The sequence below is a fragment of the Vespula vulgaris genome, chromosome 6, assembly GCF_905475345.1.
Source record: "Vespula vulgaris chromosome 6, iyVesVulg1.1, whole genome shotgun sequence".
Taxonomy (NCBI): Eukaryota; Metazoa; Arthropoda; class Insecta; order Hymenoptera; family Vespidae; genus Vespula; species Vespula vulgaris.
In genome coordinates this window covers 8,038,264-8,062,500 of record NC_066591.1, presented here as the reverse complement: position 1 = coordinate 8,062,500, position 24,237 = coordinate 8,038,264, and the positions used below count along the sequence as shown (strand labels likewise).

Sequence of the window (24,237 nt, the reverse complement as noted above, 5' to 3'; positions counted from 1 at the left end):
TATGTATATATATATATGTGTATGTGTGATAGAAAGCCAACAGAATTACGTGCTGTTCCGGTGTAGTTCGTTTTAAGGGCAACCACGCGTTATTGATCGAGATTAACGATGCTCCCTTTTAATCGGCTAGTTCTATGGAAATTTGTCACATGGTTAGATAAATATGAAGAGAAATGATTAAAAGACGAATAAACGATAACAAAGAAATATTGACTATTACACTTGAGATTCGTCGAATATCGAAATTTTATTGTCGATCGTTTTGATAGGACGAAAGAAGATTTCAGAGAAAGAAAAGAAATATCTTACGAGCTTCTTAAGAAACCTCATTGTTTTATACTTGTTAGAAGCCATTCGAATAGAACTTGTTAGCTGTCTTGTATATCCGTAGAAATGCAATAGTCCTGCTGTCTCTTGTGTGTTTTTGTTTACCGAGGAAATACTCGATTCTTTTGGGAATTCAACCAATCAGTATCTTTATAATTAAGTTTTCTGTCTAATTTTCAGGATGGCCGATTAGCCAACATTCTCCGAATGCAGCGGGCTCACATAAACATAGCAATAGTATGATTCCTTGGAATTAACTTCGAACGAAAGGACTCTCCTTGATGGAAGAAGGGATGAAAGTAAGAGAGTAGATTCTCTGGGGCTTTTCGACAAGGATCGAATCATTTCTTTTTTAATTCTATTGCCGTCCTTTTTCTCTTCTATCTTATCCTTTATCCCTTTTCTCGTTATCCATCGACATATATCCGACCAAGATTTCGTTTCTCGATAATCGTTTCTCGATTTTACTCAAGACTCTTACGATTACTCGTATCGCTTCGTTCACTGTCGTTATTCACTCAGGAATCATTATTGAATAAAAAGAAGAAAGAGAAGGAAAAAAAAAGATCAAAGGTACTATCAACAATTCGTCCATCTAAAGAAACTTTCATCAAAGTTAAATTCTACGTTCTATCGTTCTATATAAGTATCTTGTTAATAAAATTAAGATTATTTTCACAAACGGATATTAAGTGTTGAAGTACGTTATAATACATTTAAATTACCAATGTCGAGTAGCAGATAATAGCAACAAAAAAAAAGAAAGAAAGAAGAAGAAAAGAAAGAAAGAAAAAAAGTAATCTCGGAAATGACAAGTAGCTTCTTGTTAATTCGCAGACTATTAAAATAAACGCTAAAGTGACTTGATAGGATACTTCCTCTTTTTCAATGTTATATAACCCTGTAGCCATTCTCATTAACAAGCACGAGGTGAGACAACGTTAGCGAACGTAGCGCTATATATATATATCATATATATATCATATATATGTGTTTGTATCTACTTACGAAAGCCAACTAACTTTGTTGGCAACTTTGAAAATTAATTACGTAGGGAAGATACGATACCCGATATATCTATATATTTATATAGAGAACTGGTTAGTTGCTTTCAGGAGGAATTCGAAAGTGAATAAGAAAGTTACAAATATTTTTACAACTTTTCCCTCTGATTCAATCGAAATCGTTCGATCGACTTTAATTGTTTCTTGGTCGATTAAAATGGCGGGAAAAAAACGAATCGATTAATCTTTCTGCAAATAAACTTTCTACGGTGCAACGAAGGTGTATATCGCTAATTACCGTGTTATTTGCATCGCGTTCGATCGCTGAACCTGCGTCGCACGAGTTAAATGACTATTATTCGAGTGTATTCCGTCGAGAAAAATTATATAAAGAAAAAAAGATGATATGAAGGAGAGAGACAGAGAAAGAGGATAGAGAAAGAGAGAGAGAGAGAGAGAGAGAGAGAGAGAGAGAGAGAGAGAGAGAGAGAGAGAGAGAGAGCTATCGGTTCTGTGTTTCAGGATTATGAAAGTTCAACTCTAAAGTGTTTTTTATGCGTCGACGCCTTTAATCCAGCGTCAGCTGCGAGGGTGGCTCTTGAAAAATACGAAAAAAGAAAGAAAGAAAGAAAAAAAGGAAGAAAGAAAGAAAGAAAGCAAGAAGTGTCATTCGAATATTTCCTCTCTCGTTGTATCGTAAAGAACGATTTACGAAGCAGAATAAATTGTTTAGTATCTCTCTTTTTTTATCTGTTCTTTTTTTCTTCTTTTCGTTTTCCATTTATTCTTTCATTTTACTCTCAAGTTTAACGCGTATCTTTCTCTTCTTTCTCTCTTCCATTGTCGATCGTATTTGAAAAATAATCAATATTTTATATGTCCCTGAAGTGTTGGTTCGGTTCATTAAGAAATGAGATAGGTATGAAAATTCACTCAAACGATGAAGATGCATCGATCAAAAGGGGGATTGGAGGAGGAGGGGGAGGTACAGGAGAAGGGTGGGGACGTTAATTAAAATCTGTGACAATATATTTCAATCAAATTTCCTGACACGCAACGAATACTACGACCGAAATTATATTTGTCGGAATAAAATGATAAACTGAAACTACGTTCAGCCAAAAAGTCAATTAAAGCAATACATGAAAAACGAATAATGATACGGGAACAAATTTGTTATGTGTGTATATATATACATACATATATATATATATATATATATATATATATATATATTTATATATGTGTATATATATATATATATATATATGTGTGTGTGTGAGAGAATGAGATAGACAGAGAAATAGATTTGTTTGCTGATCGTGATCGAAGCTTTCGATCGAGATTACGTTGATCCATCGATCGCGAATAAAAGGCGAGACATGTAGTTGTCATGCGTGAAAATTTTCATGGACTTTAAGATACGTGTGAGAGAGAAGTAATTAAAACTTGCAATTCGCTCGACTCGATGAATGTACAATGTGAGAGAGAGAGAAAGAGCTAAAGCTAGAGAGAGAGAGAGGAAGTGAAAGAGAGTGTGTATCTCGTTGGTCAAGCGCGAAATTGGAATTCCACTTTAATAAATTTAACAAAACGAAGAGAGGATTACGCGAAAGTACTACGAATGCATTATCCCATGGAATTGATTGGTCGGCCACGATACAATTGGGAGATCAATAATACAGTCCGATTTAGTGATAATATGTTAGTGTGCTACCAGAATTTTTATTGTCCATATATATGCACATATAAAATAATATATAATTATCAATCCAAACGAAAATATATTATTTGTTTTCATATTCCTTCGAAACTTTTAATTCCAAGCTTGACGATGAAAAAGAGAGTCAGAGTAGTAGCCGTTCGTTGTCGAACTTTCGACATCCATCGGGAATGTGCTTCTCTTTCGTCGATTCGCTTCTCGAAAATCGTCAAGGAGGATTGCGAGAAGTTTTACGTCAAAACGGCAGTTGATTTACGGGGAAGATTAATAATCTTCAGACGCAATTACTGCAGCAGCCGCGGGCGAAAAAGGGGATGAAAAGAGAGAGAGAGAGAGAGAGAGAGAAAGATAGATAGAAAAGGATAGAGAGAAAAGAGAGAGAAACAGAGAGAAAGAGTGAAAGAGAAAGAAGAAGAAGAAGAGAGAGCGAGAGAGAGAGAGAGAGAGAGAGAGAAAGTATCCCAGTTTGGTGCTAGGAACTTCCTTTCGAACTTTATTATAAAACTAATATTTTCCAAGTTCTATGAGGTATTACGATAGTTTTCTGAAAGGGCCCTGCCACGAGCTCGGGCGAAATGGCTCGTAGGCGAAACTTCAATATTCGGCGACCATAACGACATCGCGTGATATATTATTTCCTACAACTTCTCGTCTCGCGGCTTCTGTCTGCTTCGAGAAGGATCGAGAGTAGAGTAGAGAGTAGAAGGATGAGGGTGACGAAGAACGGAAGGAAAAAGGAGAAACTTGATTAAGAATTCCAACTGCGCCAAGTCCCGACGAGTACCTTTTTCTTCGTCTTTCCCTTACTCTGCTTCTCCTGCTCTTTCTTCTACTTCTACTCTTACTCCTTCTTCTTCTTCTTCTTCTTCTTCTTCCTCTTTTTCTCCTTTTTTTCTCTGTTTTTTCTTCTACTTCTTCTTGACCACCTTCGACGGAATAAATTATGGCGAATGAATAGGGTACGACTGAATATTCCTTCCATCACTTTCGAAATACGTACTGATGGATCGATAATATATAATAATCGTTAACGAACGTTTTAAATCGTTCTTTCAGGTAAAAGAAAGTGAAAAAGAAAATTAAAAGGAACGGGCAAACACAGTGGAAAGGTAACGAGAAATGTTTAAGGATCGTTCTCTTATTATAACGAAGCCACCGCCATTGTTTTTATCTCCCACCATCCTTCTCTCTCTCTCTCTCTCTCTCTCATGCTTTCTCTTTCATGCACTGAAAGAGACTCGGCGTTCCGTTCGTCCCGTTGGCAGGGCAAACGCGCTCGCTCTTTCGTATCTCCTCGTTTTAATCCACTGGTTTCATCCAGCTATACGAAGCACAATAAAAAATGCCGTTGGATTTTACGTTGCACGGGAAAAACGAGACAACCTTAATAACACGGACCAGCCAAATGTACCGCGACGAATCTTCATAATGGAGCATTCGCTCTTTCTCTCTCTCTCTCTCTTTTTCCCTATTTATCTATCTATTCACTATCTATTCACTATCTATTCACTATCTATTCACTATCTATTCATTATCTATTCACTCACTCGGAGAAATCCATAAATGCATAAAAGACTGATTGACTTGTTGCTCTTGATAGAAATAATGTTTCCTTTTTCCGAGATTTAATAGTTCACTCTTTTATTTTCTCTCTCTTTCTCTCTTTCCTTTTAAAACGTCGAATAGCCATAGTTTGCGAAGATGCTTTCGATAGTATCGGGTGTCGAATCGGTTCAAGACTAAAGCTCGTTGACCTCGTGGTTGGCGGGAGGAGGATGATTTACGATTAGACGCTTACGAGGTCATACGAGTGAACGAGCAGCATGACAGAGAATGTGTGCGTGTAAGAGAGAGAGAGAGAGAAAGAGAAAGAGAGAGGAAAATAAAGAGAAGAAAACAAACGCATAAGCTCGGGTAGAAAAGGACACAAACAGAACGAGCGCATCGTAAAAGAGAAATATCGTGTCGTTGTCGCTGGCCGCGTGTTTCTAAAGGACACCAAAAATTCCCTTAGCAAAGGGACTCTGAAAATTTCTCTCGAGATTCGTACGGGTCTCGAATGTGTAAAGTAGTTTGCAGTAAGAGATCCATCATACCCGACGGAAATTTGTTGGGCTTTGAAATTGGTCAGGACTGGTACCTATTGGTTAGTTTCGAATTTCGAAAATACCTATGTAGCTAGTTACCTAGGTGTGTGTAGGGTACACGAACAAAACCGAATGAGTTAATAACATGAAATATGTATTTACTTCCTTCTCTCTCTCTCTCTCTCTCTCTCTTTCTCTCTCGTCTTTTTGTACTCTTTCCTGTGTCCCATGGAACAGCCGGTGACCGGTCATTCGATATACGTGCTACTCGGAAGTGTCGATAGCGAAATTCTCCGTGGAAAATCGGTGGTCGTAAAAGAGCTAGACAAAAGAGAGAGAGAAAGATAGATAGATAGATAGATAGCTAGAAAGAGAGAGAGAGAGAGAGAGAGAGAGAGAGAGAAGGGAGAGAGAAATAAGATGGAAAAATAAAAGAAAAGTAGGACGTAGTTTAGGGGAGGGAAAAGAGATAGAAAGATAGAAAGAGAGAAAAAGACAGGAGAGGAGATAACGAAGCCTGGAAGAGAAGTCTGGGAGAACAAAGGGTGCTTATCGACACCGCACTTCTTATCCCTAGTAACTCCTTTTATTTTATCCGTTTTCCTTTCTCCGCTCTTCGCTAAAGCTTCGAACTCGTAGCGTGTATCTGAAAGATAATCAGAGCGGAACGTACTTGGCCATAGGATAGCTATTTTTGGCCATACTCTTTACCCTTTCTTCATTTCTCTTTCTCTCTCTCTCTCTCTCTCTCTCTCTCTCTCTTGCTCTCTTGCTTTTGCTTTCTGTTTCTTTTTCTCTTAATATTTTTAGAATTAAAAGAAATTGAAATAATTTTGTACTTTCTATTCTTATATTTAGGGAAATTATTTTTGTTCCTATTAGTCGATATTGTTTTTAAACGCTTTTAGATTAAGTTCAAAAAGGTTATCACCAGGTTTGAATACATTTGTATCTTAAAATAATAGATCTTTTGTAAATGATCTTTGCAATTTTAATGAGATTTATTTTTATAATATCGCAAAGAGTATAATGGAAAATTATAAATAATAATCGTAGATCTAACGATATATTTAATTAATGATATTATCCTCGTAACTTTTTTCAAAATGATTAAGAACTATGTAAGATTTGAAATTATTTACGTACAGCTCTTTATTTCGTGGATGAGTCTTGTTGGCATGTGATACATGGGAGCAGCAAAAACAATTTTCATAACCCCATCGATACATCTCTCGTCGTCGCTTTTAACGTTAACAAACGCGAAGTGAACATTCCTAGGAAAGGTAAATATTTGACGGACTTACCTTGTGTATATGACGTAGTGCAAAATTGGGTTGTTATGAGAATTAGCGCCAGGTGCCCAAGACAGATTCACGGATTTGGATGTAAAGCTTGTTATGAGAGGACGTTCTGGCGGATCTGGCACGTCTGAAAGCAGAAATTCGAGAAATTCAGTCGAGAAATCCTTGTATGTATTTCCTTCTGAAATGGTAAAGGTAGAGAGAAAAATATTTTTCAACTATACACACACATATACACACATGCACACACGAGCGTACACGTGATATATACGCATACATACTCGTATACACCTACACAAGGATTCAAAGATATACAATATGGGAAATGTTGAGTCAAGGATGAAGTTCTGGTGAAAAGAATGAACTTTCACGATCACTTAATGGAAAGAAATTTGAATATATATACGTATATTTAAAGAAATTATAAAAATCAATCTTCATGCTTCCTCTTTCTCTCTATTTTTTTCTTATTCTTTATTCGTTTAAATTATAACGATAAATATAAAGATAGAGAAATATATATATATATATATATATATATATATATATAAATAAAATATACTCGATGCCAAAGCAATGACTTATCTTCTATTGAAAAACGCAATTCTAACGCTTTACCATCGTTCCAACAACCTTTATCCCATATATATATATATAAACTATATTTTATAGAATATCCATACAATTTTTTGAATTCTCTTTCTCTCTTATTCTCTCTTTACTACATTGAAAAAACAATTTATCAAAACCATTTAAAGTTTAAATTTAGATTGAAAAATATTTGAAATTAATGCGGCAGATCGAGAAATTTGTTGAAACTTTTCATATTTGCTGGACGTTGTAAAATGTTAGATCAAATGCGAGCATTGAGATAAGAGAGAGGTAGAAAGAGAGAAAAAAAGAAAGAAAGAGAGAGAGAGAGAGAGAGAGAGAGATTTCTCCCTTCGAACGAATATTAACGAATTTAAGAGTAAAGTAAAATCCACAGCTGGAGTACGCCGTGTGTATACCTAAAAGAAAAAAAAAAGGAAAGAAGGAAGGAAAATGAAAATGAAAATGAAAATGAAAAAGAAGAAAAAGAAGAAGAAGAAGAAGAAGAAGGAAGAGGAAAGGAAAAAAAAGAAAAAGAAAAGAAGAGGAAGAGGAAGAGGAAGAAGAAGAGGAAGAAGTTAAAGAAGAAAATGAAGAGAAGAAAAAAGGAAGGTAAAAAAGGAAAGGAGGAAGGAAGGAAGGAAAGAAGAGAAGGAAGAAGAAGAGTATGAGGAGGAGGAGGAGGTGGAGGAAGTACACGTCGAAAAAGTTTCTAGGAGATACACCGATCACGCTTGCCTTGGCAGGCCACATCGGATAAGAGTCCGTGAACGTTTAATATGCACCGCCATGCTACCAGAGAGATATAACATTGCGCGCACGTTGCATAAGATCATAAATGAGAGCAGGGACCTCTAAGCCCCTCAGGAAAGAGTCGTCATCTTTTTTCGACTTCCCTTCATCTTTCTTTCTCTCTCTCTCTCTCTCTCTTTCTCACATACATTTTCTTCCTCTCTCCCTTTATATCGTGTATATATATATGTGTGTGTGTGTGTATGTGTCTCTCTCTCTCACTCTCTTCTCTTTTCTTTTTCTTTTTTCTCTCATTCATGCGCATGTGCACTTTTGCTAGCGTTCGTAACTACGTTCCCTCGCTGTTAACCGATTCCCTGTACTCACACTGTTCACTAGCAACTCCTCCTCTTCCTCTTTCCTCTCTACGTTCTCGGAACAACGTCATCATGTTTGCAAAGCCACATTTAGACTCGTAACGCGTACTGGCCAACAGAGTATTAGCTCTCGACGTTCACCTCTGTTGGTAAACTTTGTTTGCACTTTTGCCGGTTGTTTAGACATTCAGTGTTTATTGGTCCCCGTAAAAGCGTTAAGGAATATTAATCTGACGAGTGATATCATTAATTATTAGATGCCGATAATAAACGTTTGATGTTAACTTATAATTTATTTCTTAAATACTCGCTAACGTATATATGTATTATATTTGTGATTTCGTTGTAAAAGAAAATTTTAAATAGCTTATCTGTTTGTTTGCAAGCAATTTGAAAGGGAAGATTCAATATTTTAAAATAGATTTTTTGTTTCTCCTTCCTTTTTCAACTCCCTTATCCCTCCCCTCATAATAAAGCTTTTCAATTTTCTACGCAACTCCCTTCCTTCTCCCAACCCGAAGAATACTACCCTTCGATATTTGCCTTCGTTATCTTTCACCCCATGGACTTAAATCGAGGCCTCGGTGGAATCAATAAAGGGCGATTAAATTCAATTGCAACCCTTTGCATTAATTTCCACAAAGAAGCACGAGTTACACGAGATGTGAGGTGAGATGGAACTGGGAAGGGTGACGAAGGGAGGTAGGGTACTATTTAAATTAATTCCGTACTATTTAAACAGGCACCCCTTTTTGCATCCACGGTCCTCGATGTTTCCAACTTTCATTAATAATTCATGTTTCTTCGCTCTATGGGTTCAATAGAAACGATGCCTCTTTAATTCCACGAATGAAAGTTGAAGAAGAAAGAAGAAAAAGAAAGAAAAGGGGAAAGCAAAACGAAAAAAGAGAAAGAGATAGAGATAGCGATAGAGATACGGATGGAAAGAGAGAAAGAGAGAGACAAAATTTCTTTTCCTATCTCGCATAATCTTTAACTTTTCCTAATGATTATTTTAATTGGTCTAGCGGTATAAAGTTTTTTGGAGGCGAGGATTTTCGAGATTTCTCGTTTGGTCTAAGTGAGCACACGTGGCCCGATACCAAAGATTATGTAGTTTCCACCACGTACAAGGATAACTGCACACCACTCGGGGGATGATACCACCACTGCTGCCATACTTTACTGTCGCAGAATATAAATTTGCTAGCACGTTTACGAGAATTTACGAGCGCCATTTTAAGAACTGTTTTGCCTTGTTCAACCATATGGCACCCCGTTGTGGATATCTCTTAGAATGGTTTTACCCCTACGTTAAAATTCAGTACTTAACTATTAACTAGCGTGCAGTCACGACAACTTTCGGACTTTTCCTCATCCTAGTTCTTTCTTTTTCTTTATCTTTTTTCTTTTCCACTCTATCCTGCTCGCTCTTTTACTTTTTACTTTGTGTACGCATTTTACGATGCGCTGCTACGCCGAGATTTCACGCTGTTGTTAAACTAAAACAAAACGAGACAAAACAAAACAAAAGAAAAAAAAAGAAAGAAAGAAAGAAAAAAGAAAAGAAGAGAAAGAAAAAAGGAACACTTCGTTTTATATCCTCGTACATTGTACTTTCTTTTAACGGTGTCTGTGCTCTTTTTCTTCTTTCACTGTATGTACATACCTACTTGTTCGTCGTTGCGAAAGTGAAAAAGTTTTTTCTTTCCAAATGCACACCCAGTAGATATAGGTCGTCAACAAAACGAACCACTGACCCATATAATTTTCTAGAAAACACCTGTCAGTTTCAAGGTAGGTGTAAAAAACTGTCCCGACGTTCCAGCTTTTCATCAAATGTACTGACCTAGAGAAATTCGAGGAATTGGCTCGGCGAGTCGGATGTAGCAAACAAAAAAGAAATAAAATATATATACATACACACAAACATACATACACACGCACACGTACACGTCGAATAAGTTCGATGTCCCTTGTGAATATGCTCCTTTCATTCATTTATATCCACACTTCTATCCTGAACACGTACCTATGCAAGAAATTGTTACCCTACAAAACGTAGTAGAAACGAGAGAAAATTAAATAAAAAAATATTAACTAATAAACGTATTTTTACAATCGAATTATTTAGATCGATTATTCTTCCGTTGGAAGAATATAAAAACCATCTTAAGATCTTTTTCTTAAGATCGATAGACTTTTTGAAATGATGTACGATGAGTTCGACGGCTTCTATCTATCTGGTACACACACATACACACGCATACAGACGTTTCTCAAAGTGATATAGCACGCCGCTAATTTCCGTGATATTCAAGAATTCAGGAGGTTGCTTTCATATCCTTTCGCTATGATCAAACGACGAACCGATCGGTCTCTCTTCTTTGAAGGTAAACGTTTGAACAGCAGCAGCACTAAAGTTTCACGACTCTATTTTTCATCGAAATTTCTAATCATAACGTATAGATCGATATTCGGTAAACTATGCATCAGTAGCAGCAGCATTGCTAGTAAGGTATTTCATTAACCTTCCAACGTCGATCGTATATATTCTTGCACCGAGATATGAAATTTTATCGTGAACGTCGAAGTATATAATCAGTTTTAGGAAATATCTCCATTTGTTACCTCTTTCGTACGTACATACGCACACATATACGTATATATATAAATATATATATATATATATATATATATATATGTATATATATATGTATATATACACGTACGTATGCACGAAATATATTATATTTATTTATCACGAATGAATAATTTCATTACGTTCTCTCATTGCTTATGATTAATTGAATTATTTCTAGATGGAGATCACTCTTGTAAAATAAATCGTTCGTATAGAAAATTAATGATAATAACCATTAATCATATTATTATTCAGTGTAAATTAATGGACAGTCTTAATTTATCTCTACCTTCCGTACATTCGGAAATAGGAAAAATGATGAAGAAGAAATTCGATTTATTTAAAAATGAACGAAACGAGATACGCGATAAAATATACGTAACCGTTTATATCTCGATAGTACGAAAGGAAATTCTACAAAACATAACAATATATTTCAAGTTCGAAAATAAAGCTATATTCGGCTAGTAACAAGGGTTGTTCCTTCGTGTCCCTTTTATACATTCCTCCTTAGAAGGAGGGCCAGTTTGACGTCGACATTTTTCTCGTCTTTACAAACGCTCCATACGAAGCTCTATGGAACGGACTCGTCGTTAGATCGAGGATAGGATTACGAAGGTCGACGTGCCAAGTGAAAAATCGCAAAATGTCTCAGCGAAATTGGCCGATGGTGGCTCACTGTTTCTACGGGATATCGATCCGATCTAACGGGATTTGCGTTGGTTCTTTGTGTTAGCGACAGACTGAAGAAAGAAAAAGAGAAAGAGTAGAGAAGAAGAAAAGAGAAGAGAAGAGAAGAGAAGAAGAAGAAGAAGAAGAAGACTGGTCGAAGGAGAAGGACGCAGGTGCCACACGGCGAGCAATAATAGAAGGCAGTTTTCTCCGAGTGCGTTCGGAAACACTGGACTGAAGAGAGGAGAGTAAGAGCAACTCGGTCAAAGCGTTTTCCATCCCTTTTTCCCATTACCTCCATCCCTTTTCACGCTCTTCGAGCTTTTCATTCGTGGACGGACTCCCTATGCTGTCCTTTTCTTTTTTCCTCCTTTTTCTCTGTTTTCTTCTTTTTTCTTTTTTTCATTTTCATTTCTCTTCTTTTCAAGTGCAGAGACACGCGCCGAGTTTGTCGTATCGGTGTCCGCCTGTGAAAGCAAATTTTTTTTCTTCTTTTTCTTTTTTTTTCTTTCTCTTTTTCAAACGAGGCACCGTGCTGGAAGGCGTATAGTATAATTTTCCCGCGTGCTTGAGGATAAAGTGCCGGGAAAGTTGCTCTTAATAAAAGCGTAATAAGGATCACATGTGGAAAGAAAGGATGTGGACGATGAGTGGGAGCCTGCAAAGTGGTCGTAATCGAGAGGACATCCTATGTAGGATACGCTTGGATAATACAGACTTCAATAATATACACAAGTATCATTTTTTTCTTCTTTTTCGTATATAAGTGTGAGACGAATTAAACAGGAAGCAAGTAGTTCGTTATCGAGCATGACAAAAGCATGCCACGTACGTTTCTCGTTTGAATACGCAAAACGTCGAAAAGCTATGAGACGACTAAGCAAGAAGGAGAGACAGACTGACATAGAGAGAAAGACAGACAGAGAGAGAAAGAGAGAGAGAGAGAGAGAGCAAGAGAGAATATATAACACCGTGGGAGTCGTTTTTGAGTAGAGTGGACGAGCAAGAGCCACGGAGGATGGCCTCTTTCCTATTCGAATTTTTGTGCTGCGAGTCCGTCGAGCGGAAATAGCAGCTGCGCTTCGTGGCTTTTCCTAACTAGCTTGGTAGTATCATGCGACCGCCACGATCTCTCTCTTTCTCTCTTTCTCTCTCTGTCTCTATGTGTCTATTTCTCTCTCTCTCTCTCTCTCTCTCTCTCTCTCTCTCTCTCTCTCTCTCTTTCTATCTGTCTATTTCTCTGTCTTCCTCTCTCTCTCTCATTGCAAAATAGAAAAGGGTCGAGCTCGCTTTACTCGAAGCTGCCACGCACGGTACCACACCTGGAAACTCGGAATATGCTTCCGTCAAAAACAGCCCTGGCAAATTAGTGCCCGCTACGTAATACATATATACACTATATATATGTATATATATATAAATATATACATACATATGTATATATACGTGTATAGTCGTAGTTAGGTATATATACGCATACATCATACATACAAGTACGTTCATGGTCGAACTCTCGAGCACGTTTTTCTTGTGTGTTGCCCGTAAATATACTCTACGTAAATGTGTCACTCTACCAAACTGAAACACTACGGTGATACGAAACGTCGTCTTTTTCTTTTTTCCCTCGATGGATTTTCACGCTATTCTTATTCGCCTCCTTTTTTCAACATCATGATGATCTTCTTTTTTTCTTCATCTTTTTCTTCCTCCTCCTCATCTTCGGCATTTTCTTCTTCTTCTTCTTCTTCTTCTTCTTCTTCTTTTCTATTCGTTCTATCTCCCTAGCTTTTCTCAACAACGTTCCTCGTGCCCCACAACTCCGTAGAATTTTAACTCGGTGAATTTGAAATTCGAGGACGAGCTGGAGGAGCTGCCACGTTGTTGGATGGAGGAGGAGGAGGTTGGGTGGGTGCCTCTCGCGTGAAACCGGATGGAATTAATCGAATATAAAACACCGCATTAGAACGTTCGGAAACTCTCTCTCTCTCTCTCTCTCTCTCTCTCTCTCTCTCTCTATCTATCTATCTCTCTTTCTCTCCTTTTTCTTTCTCCCTCTTTTTTTTCCCTATTGCTATGGTATTGAGAGAGAGAGAGAGAGAGAAAAAGTGAGATAGAAGAAGAGAACATCAATCCGATTTCCCTTTTCGATAAGCATACGTCTATTTCTATTCTTTTTTTCTTTATCCTATGTACATATGTACGATACGAAACAATTCACTCGCTGATAAAGATAATAAAAATAAATTAATAAAATAAAGCTGAATATAAAACCGTCGATCGTAACGTTTCGCATTTAATTTAGATTTAATGTAAAAGATGTAACTATGTCGCTGATTCAAATCCAACGTAACATGTAAAACGTTTATGTAAATCTCACGATATGAATTGCGAATATCCATTGTCGGTTATAATACTTTGCGCGGTTATAATACGAAAATAGTGTCTATTTATTTTGTCAGAGTAATATCCCGTTTTTTCTTTTTTTTATTTTCTTGAGACAATAACAGGTCCTAGATAAAGATAATATACACATATACATACATACAAACATATATATATATATATATATATATATATATAAAAGAAAATAGCTGTAGAATATTTCCACATATCTAATATTACATAAATGATCAGAATTTTTCTTCTTTATTATTGAGCCAAGATATTTCTTAACAGAAAATAATAAATACTTCTTTCGCTGAGATAATATTAATATTTTATGAGATTATTAATTGAGTGGTCAGCCAAAACGAGACGATTTACCAGAATCTCATTATTAATAAGAGAATACCATTAATTTCGTGGAAACTTGTGAATTTCGAAAGCGTCTCTGACGCGATCGCTGCAATCGAAAAGTATACGAAATTGTGTTGATCGAAAGGTCGCTATTCTTGTCATACAAAAGAGACAGAGAGAGAGAGAGAGACAAGGTAATTTCGATTAGAGAAATGCTCGAAATGTTATATAAACACATATACACGACATTTACTCGAAAATTATTGCAAAACTTTCAAATTTGGAAGGGTCCTCTTGTATTTCGATACAATAGATCTATACATGACCGACAGTCGATCAATCGATAGTTTTGGAAAGTCATTAAATTTCCTACGATACTATATAACTATTGATTCGAAAAGTCAACCTACGTAATAACACGAGTGCCGTAATAATACGATTCCAAGTTCGTAGACGGCTAATTTCGATCGTTCAAGGTATCTTGATTTTCCTTAAATTTTCTTGAGATAATCAGAAATTTACATAGGTCTTATTTTTACTTATTTTTCTTCCTTTTTCGTTTCACAGAAGAGATTGCGAAAAAAATCTATGAAAAGAAGAAAGCAAAAGAAGGGATATGTTTTGAGGACTGTTTGTTTAAACGATGACAGGTCATTTTCTTCGCAAATGTTTTAGCCAGAATTACCAAGAAGATACGTAATCCGCTATAAATATATATATATATATATATATATATATATATATATATATATCTTAACCAGTTTACGGAGACCGAAGATATATAGAATAAGATGGAAGTAGCAGGCTGACTTGCTGAAAGTAGCGAGGGAACCGACCTAAGAAGACCCAGAGAAGTAAAAAATAGAAAATAAATGGAAGGAAAGAAAAGACGTAAGGTGTGAAAGTACATTTTGTGCAAATATTTCTTTTGAATTTTTGGAATCTTCAAGTGTTCCCTTCTACGAAGAAATACGAAGATAAATCCAAGCAGAATTATCTATTTATTTGCGTGTATACATTTGCGCTTGTGCTTGTGTAGCCGTCGAGCGTGTATATCAATCGACGATATATACAAAAATAACGAATAAAAAAAGATTCTCATTTAATTTTCTTCCGAACGAATTTGACAAATAAAAAGCAACGAAAAAAATATCGAAAAAATCGACGTTCGTCTTAAATATATCATCTTTTTAAAATATTTACAAATGTTAAATCTTATTGATGATATTAACAAAAAAAAAATCTCGCAAATAAGAAATAAAAAATGAATTCCAATCTCTCTCTCTCTCTCTTTCTCTTTCTCTTTCTCTTTCTCTCTCTCTCTCATTTTGAATTCTAAAGTACAAAGGAATCATTGACCTGTACGGAAACGCGATTAACTCTTGGTAAAATCTATAGATTGACTAGCTCGAAGATCTTCTTCAAAAGAGATACGTAGGTGAAGAAGAAAAATAGGAAAGAAGGAAGGAAGGAAGAAAAGAAAGTAAATCTGGTCGATTCGTACTCTACGATTACCAACGAGATTAGATTTTTTAAAGTTAAGAAGACTGGCAATATTAAAACGACTTATAATAAGTGAAACGATGCTTTTAATATTTACTTAGTTTTTCTTTTCTCAAAAAAGAAAAGAAAAAAAAACAGAAAAAAGAAAAATAAAAAAAAGGAGACTTCCTTTAAAGAAAATAGAATGAGACAACATCGGAAATAAATGATGTTGGGTAAAGTCATTCCAACGTTCAACGAAATCCTTCTTTTTTGTGAAAAAAAGAACGAAAAAAAAAGAGAGAGAGAGAAAAGAAGTATCGATCGAGATGTTGGTATATAAACAAGATTACGAACGAGAGAGAGAGAGAGAAAGAATGAGTTTGATTTTAAGTGAGTAAGAATCTAACGAAAGAGAACACTTTTTCTTGTGAAACGTTACCTTCTTGTTTAAAGCACGCGAGAAAATGTTTACTTTCATTCGAACGTGTCAATCGTTGATCCTGAAAACCACAATGCTTTTCCTCTCTTCCACACCTATGGCTCTTTGATACGACTCTATTATCTCTTTCCATTCTCTCCCTCTCTCTCTCTCTCTTTCTGTCTATTTCTTTCTGGTTTCTTTTTGTTCGAGATAGAAAGAGAGAAAAAGACAGACAGAGAGAGAGAGAGAGAGAGAGAGAGAGAGAAAATCATTGTAGAGTAGGAAGAACCAAAACGCTCGGGGCTCCATTTTCCATGGTTTAAATACATAGGTAGTTGCAACCAGTTTGTAATCGAATCGAATTATTCGATCGTTTGCACCTGTTCTATTGGAAAAGTAAAGTGATGTTGAAGTGTTGGAAAACGATGAAATTTGTATAGTTAGCACTTGTCTAGTTGGAATCGACTATTATTTTCTTTTATATGGATACACATAGACACGTACAGAGAGACGCGTTTACGTACATACAGACGGACAGACATTTTGCGTTATTAACATCATTAGTTACTTTTGTTTTTCGTCGATATATCGAATATAACGTTACTTCGAATCCATGGTAAAAAATTGAAGAGGAAAAATTTTCTATTGGGTTGATTGGATGAAGAGGTTGAAAGCAACCCTCGTTATGATTTTAACAAACGATTATAATCATTATCGATAAAAATCGGTTAACGATATACGTATATAGAATTATTCAGGTTACAATGCAAATCTTGATATTGGTTTCAATTAATGGATCATCATTATATACGGTATAGATTTTTAACTCCGATCAATCTCGAAAATATATTCGAGCAATTTGTCATTACGTGTTTGTTTATCTAACAAAGATATATGATCTGCTCGAAGAAGAATACACCTACCAACAGGGAAATGTATCATTTAACGTTTTGACACGAACTTTTACTTTAGAAAGAAAAGAGAAGAAAAGAAAAGAAACGAAAAAAAAAAAAACAGAAAACTCAAAGAAAAGAAAAGAAAAGAAACATTCTTTCGAGACGAACAAAAGAGTAGACGATATTTCATGGAATAAGCGAGCGTGTTACCACCGAGCGTGCCAACATTCGCCATCTGTTAAGCGCATAGACGGATTTAGAACGGACGCGAGCGACCTTGTTGGAGACAAGATGTTACACGATGTCCAACGGTCGCTGGTATCACGACCGATGGCGTTTGTGTATCATCAATGAACGCCCTAACGAAATAACGACGTCTATGTGAACCACCTGGTCTCTCTTCAAATTACTGACCCTGATTAACTTTGATTAAAACTTCAAACAGTAATAGTATGAAAGATTTTCAAACTAGATATAACTTATCTTCAAATTCAATAGACTTTTCTTAATTAGTATAGTTTAAACATATACTTTCTTGATTCTATCATATGAATATATATATTAAATATGTTTAAAGTTCCTTGCTGTAGTTGAAACAGAGAGAAGAAAAGAGAGAGAGAGAGAGAGAGAGAGAGAGAGAGAGAGAGAGAGAGAGAGGATATAGGGTCTGTACGAAATACGAGTAAGGGTTGGGATTAACATCTACCAGCAGAGATGGAGATCTCGAAACTCCGTTGGGCGGTGCCGGTTGACATTTCATTACGACATAAACGTCTGCGTCCATATCTGAGAAAGTCCTGTAACACGTTTCACCATCCCTTCTCTCTCTCTCTCTCCCTCTCATTCACTCTAACTCTGTGTCTCTCTCTGTCTAGTTCTGTCGTCGTCGTCGTCGACACGATGAAAGAGGAAGAGGATAACGGTTTACACTCTCGCCCTTGCAGTAGGAAACAATTATTTCAAGACAAAAGATAACGCGTAGACGGTCATGGAAATTTGCCAAGTGTCGCAAAAGAGAAAGGTGGGGGAGTGGGTAGAGAAAAGAGGAAGAGAAAAGAAGAAGAGAAAGAGAGACAGAGAGAGAGAGAGAGAGAGAGAGAGTAGAGTTTGGACATACTCGATCCTATCCTCTCATCAGTCGATCTTAACGTCTTGTAAGATTCAACTCCGTAACTTCTTTCTTAAGAGTTACGACCTGCCGCGATAAAATTCTACTATACTAACGAAGCCATTTATGAATTTTCGTGAATAAGGAATGCAATTTGAATTGCAAAATCATTTAATTTTCTTATTCATTCAAGAACAATTTTATATATATATATGTTTGTGTGTGTGTATGTATGTACATATATATACTATACGATATTTTGTAAAATAAAAAAGAATAATCAAAGTTCGATCATTCTGCTGTCCCATTTTCCAATCTCATCTAATCAAATCTATGGATCACTATGAATCGTTCGGTCGAGGACACGGTGTATTCCATAGTGATTTTCTCGAACGAAGTTCCGAGTGTCATTCGCCTACATTGCAAACCCAGCTACAGAGATAAAGAGAACTAAGAGAGAAAGAGAGAGAGAGAGAGAGAGAGAGAGAGAGAGAGCTACATAGAGTGGATCGAAGTTCCGGAAAGTTTGAACGTTTGGTACGTAACGAGGAAGATCTCGATGCGTGTTCGGTTTTTGGACTCGTCGTATACAGTAGAATACGAGTTCGTTTGTCGTTCGAATCCCAAAAGCCGAGCCTCGAGGAGAGTTCGGCCGCGAATGTTCGAACGTTTCTAATCTTCCTCCAGAGGAATACCAATTCGTAGAAAATTCAGCTTCAACTTTGATAATAATTCCAAAGAAAATTATTCAAGTTTTGTTAAGAGATAAAATGATATTTTATAAACTGTTCAAACAGTTTTAAACAAAAGGTTCTTACTCTGACGATAAGAAATAATAATATAATATGTACTTACTTATTACCGATTACGAGATTACACGAATACGCTTCGTTAAAGCGTTTAATCGGATAGTAACGGATTCCACGACATATAGAGTTTGCAAAGTTCTCAGAAAACAGGAAGGGTGTTTACGTTGTTGCGTTTATAAGCGTTAGATAGTAGCGAATTAGAAGGGAATAGAACCGGGATAAAGAAAGAGAGCTTATGCATTATATTGCTATCATATTATACCGTTCCATAGTTCCGAGTTGCGTAATGTATACTTACACGTGTTTCTAACGATATATGACTTTGTATATATGTTTTCATAGAGATATAGTCAAAGGGGTAGGATATGTGTAATGTGTAGTATGCACGACGAACGGATACGAGAATGAACGAGAAAGAAAGAGATGGAGAATGCTAAAAGAAACTTTTGGAGGGTGAGGAACAAAGAAAAGAATTGAGAAAGAAAGAAAGAAAATAAAGAAAAGAGGATGAAAGGAGATGGAAGTATCCGTAAAATTTATACGAAAGATATATATATATATATATATATATATATATATATATATCGAGAAGGCGGAAGAGGAAGAGGAGACGTTTTGCGGTGGCGAAGCTCACCGACGCAGACAGAAGTGGCTTATTTTTGGTGTTGGGGCCGGTGGGAGAGCTAAAGAATCTCTCGTCTTTGATTTATGTCCGGTACTGTAACTTGCGGATGCACAAACATCGTCTGGCATACGCCGGATTGTTCCTGCATCTTTCGTTGAGATTCTCCTTTTCGAAACCCTCTCCTCTCGAATCCTATTCACCATCACTACACAACTACAAGACTAACATCTACCACATTTTATTTCTTCTTATACAACGAATATTTTCAATGCTTGGCTCTAACATGCAAACTCTGGCCATCGAGAGTGTTACCCCTTTTCACGATTTATCTCAAAGAATATTCTTTCTCCTTGTTTCTATTTGTCCACCAACGCTTGGACTTTTCCAACTTTTCACGAAACAATGAATAAAACCCTCACCCCCTCAAACCTCCGATATAGTGCTATAATAAATTCGCAATAAATCTGATCGATAGATCAAATTTTTCCGTCTGCTAGGTAAGATATTATAAAAATCTTAGATGTAATACCTCACGAAAAGTGAGTTATGAAGAATTCGATGTGAAGAATTTTTTCTTGAAAGGGAGGGAGGAAGAAGAAAAAAAAGAAAGGAAGAGAAAAAAAAGAAGAAAAAAGGAAAAGAAAAATAGAAAAAAGTCTTCTTCCTCCTTTCCTTCCACCAAATAAGATTTTCCAAGCCTCTTTTGAAGGCAATACGCTATTTATGAGTCGCGCTGTGCGATGAATTATTGCGACGAATCGATGCCGTCCAACGCGACTCGCGTACCTTTGCGCTCTCCTCTCTCTCTCTCTCTCTCTCTCTCTCGCACACTCATAAGTTGCTTCAAAAGAAGAGAGATGGAGGAGATGGCGGAGGAGGTGAGTAAGTATGGGTCGCGTGAACGTTACGAGAGAAACCCAATAGCCTTCCGCCAGCAAAATGTCGTTCCGTCGTTTCACAAAAGAAATCTGACGCCCTTCACGCCAGGAAAATGTTATTTTCTGACAATCCAACCTAGATCAATTCTCTCTCTCTCTCTCTCTCTCTCTCTTTCTTTCTCTTTCTTTTTCTTTCTTTTTCCCTTTCATCTACCTCTAACACTCTTTCCCTTCCTCTTCAACCCCATACTTTCCCTCTTTTCCTTTCAAACGGGCCACTCTCATTCCTTCCACCTCGACGAATGCATCTAACGTTTTTTCTGATCCACCCGACACATTATCGAACTTTCAAGAACGGAATCAGAAAGATTATTGGCACGCGGATTGCTGGAAATAACGTGTGCGTTCTCTTGTACAATGCTTATGTATAGAATGAAAATAAAAAAAAAAAAATAATAATAATAAACATTAGAGGTCATTCACGTCGATCACAATGATTGACTCTTTTCTATTTGAAATATAACGTTTGTACAAACGGTTAAACGTTTTACATTCGACTAAAGTTCATATTTTATTCTGGTTTAATCTGATTCAATCGAAACTGTTACAATTTTATCTTTTACGTATTCTTAAAGGATCATTAAATAGTCTCATTAAGTTTTTATATGTTGAAATTCAAAAAATCGATGGACTTGTAGAATCTCTCGTTGGGAAACTTTCCAAAGTTGAAATCTTTTTCTTTTTCGTTTTTCTTTCTTTCTTTCTTTTTTTTTTCCTTTTCTTACATTTTCCTTAAGCCGGTAGATACTTTAAAAAGAATGTCATTAAAATTTTACGTCAAAATTCGTAAACTTGACGCGAGTTTTAAAAAATATTCGGTACGAACGCAAATCTCTCTAGTAAAACTTGGAAACTTGAGAAGTTTGCGATTGTTAAAATAACAAGTTTCGAGAGATTATAAAGATATGCTTGGTGATACATTGAAGCAGACATTGGGGTAGATATCGAAGTCGATGCATTTTAATTAGGAATAAATAATCACTCGTTTCTGACACGCCTGTCAAGCTCGACCTCGTATATGGTTTAACGAACGACCGATGTTCACGCGTGCATTCTATATGCGTGTTTATGGCATAGAGATTATACAGCTTGATTAGGTCATCAAAGATAGAAGACTTTTCCGTATTCATAAAGTTCCAATAAACTGAACCTATTCGATGTAGTACGAACATAAGAGAAGAGAAACAAAAAAAAAAGAAGAAGAAAAAAAAGGTAAAAAGAAAAAACAACGCTAATGAAAGTACATATCTATTTATACCTGTAAACATATATACACGTACTGTGGGAATTATAGTCGAAAAGACGTCATGCGAAACGAGAAACTAGAAAATTAAAAAAAAAAGAAAAAAAAAACGAAAAAGAAGGGTGAGACAAAAAGGTAAAGAAAAAAAAAAAGAAAAAAAAGAAAATGAAAGAAAGAAAAATAGATGAAGTACAAAAGAAAGAAAGAAAGAAAGAAAGAAAGAAAAAAAAAACAGGAAGAGAGAGAAAAAGACTTCGGTTCGCTCCGTTAGAGTGGCCATCGCAATTACCTTCGCGTAATTAATCGGTCAAACGGGGACACTTTTTTGCAGGCTACGCGTTGTATACTCGAGCTCGCTCGAGGGATTTAATTAGACACATTAAAAGATTCATTGGCCAACGAATTCGGGCGAGCTTTCGAAAAAAGCTCTGGACGTTTCCAAATGGATTTCGGTCGTGCATCACGACGAACGCTCGCATGTATTTCACGCGAAAGCCTCTCTCTCTCTCTCTCTCACTCACTCTCACTCACTCTTACTCTCTCACTCACTCTCTCTCTCTCTCTGTCTGTCTATCTGTCTGTCTGTCTGTCTATCTCTCTCACTCTGTCCCTCTTTCTCCCTCATGTAGCCGTCCAAGGACGATACGAATCGATTTATCATTCTCGTGGCTCGCTGCTCACGCTGAATATTTATTAATTCGCTTCGCGACATTATCGCTTCCATGATTTTCCACGTAGAGTCCAATAGTAATCTGATGTTTTATACAAATTAGTCGACAACATGATAATATAATTCCTATTGTATCGTATTCGAAATTATTATCACGTTTAAAGACATTGTTTAGCTAGAAAATATATCTACGTATACAAGGAGTTATATACACTCATGTATATTAATTTGTACCATGATTACTCGTTCGATAATTTTCGTTGAATTTTCGAATCCTTTTTATTCTTTCTATATGATTACAAACTGGCTTGTGGTGGTAGATCTTTAATATGCATATTCTATCATTAATGATAAATATGAAAGAGAAGTTTTTTTAACGAATATAATTTATTAAGCGTTAGGAAATTCGCTTCTTGTTCTTTTTTTTTTTAATATAGTTACAACGATCACAAAAAATGGTTTCATACGTTCAAACGATTTACAATTCTAGAGTACTCGATTTTGGGAGGATAAGACGTTAAAATTTGTCAGTCACAAAGAACAAAGTCGTCGACGACGGAGCACTAGATATTGCTCTAAGGTCGTCCAGTGGTGACAAAGAGGCGTCACAGGGAGCAAATGAGGCTTTTTTTTGGATCGATGACGGTCTTCTGCAGGGATTACGGTGAAAGCCAGAGAGACAACGAGAGAAAGAAAGAGAGAGAAAGAAAGAGAAAGAGAGAGAGAGAGAGAGAGAGAAAAAGAGAAAGAGAGAAGCAAAGCCTCGTACGGCTCGTTCTTACTACGAGAGGAATTTTCAGGCGTCAGGCTTTCCTGAAAATTTATGGCGAGGTCACAGCTTGGATCGCCATGAACAGTGTTCACCCTCCTTTATCTGGCCTTGTTATCGTTCTGAACCTTTCGGACCTTCGCGAACGATGTATAGTAGCTCACACACCCCATCGATGCCTTACCTGACATCTCGTAAAGGCGAATCTCAAAGCGTAAAAATGATCTTTTTAAATTTTTCATGCCAACTCCACTTGTCTCTCTCTCTCTCTCTCTCTCTCTTTCTCTTTTCCTCTTTGTATCTATCTACTTTTCTTTTTTCTCCTTTCTTCTTTATTACACACACACACACTCATATATATATATATATATATATATATATATATATATATAATATTAATAGAAAGCATCTCTACGTTTTTTAACGATAAACGACTCTTCGACGTGTTCGTTTCGATACATCGAAAGCAACTCGTTTCTCTCGAAATCGGTCACGCAACGTTAGCACGTCAAAGACATACGTGCCCGCTTTACTTCGCATAGTACCAATCTAAAAGATCCATTATTCTCAAAATGTTCAATCTCTCTCGATTCGTGTTCACTATGAAACATGATTATTGAATAACTTTAATCAAATAACGTTCTGAAAATCGTAATCAACTTATTCACGACCTTTACTAATCGTCGATTATAGAAACAATAAGATAGCGTTAATAAAAAATTCAATGTTTTTTTCTGTTTACTCTCGGAGAATATAAATTCTTATGAATAAAAGAACGATTTTTCTTTTAGAATTATCCAACGCTTTTCTTTTATATATCATTTTTATGTATCTGGAAATTTTCCAAACTAAATAATACAAGCATTATTATTCCGTACTTCGCTTTGATACGCATGTACTATTCTGGAGAAGACGGTATATAGTATAATACATCCGATGCAACGATAGAATATCTTGTAAACACGCATGCACGTAGATAGAAATATATAGTACGACTCTCAAATCGAATCGATATATATATATATATATGTGTGTGTGTGTGTATGTATGTGTAAGTATGTACGCATACATATACATAT

General features: G+C 36.2%; 1 protein-coding gene across 4 annotated transcripts in view; it reads right to left on the bottom strand.

Moving 5' to 3' along the window:
* LOC127064490 (tyrosine-protein phosphatase 99A) overlaps positions 1-24,237 on the bottom strand; it is a 328,206-nt gene that overhangs the window by 68,999 nt on the left and 234,970 nt on the right. For all 4 annotated transcript variants that reach the window (XM_050995614.1, XM_050995616.1, XM_050995613.1 and 1 more), the window contains one exon: positions 6,446-6,569. In XM_050995614.1, the coding sequence (XP_050851571.1) occupies positions 6,446-6,569 (124 nt within the window). The remainder of the gene's footprint in view (positions 1-6,445; positions 6,570-24,237) is intronic.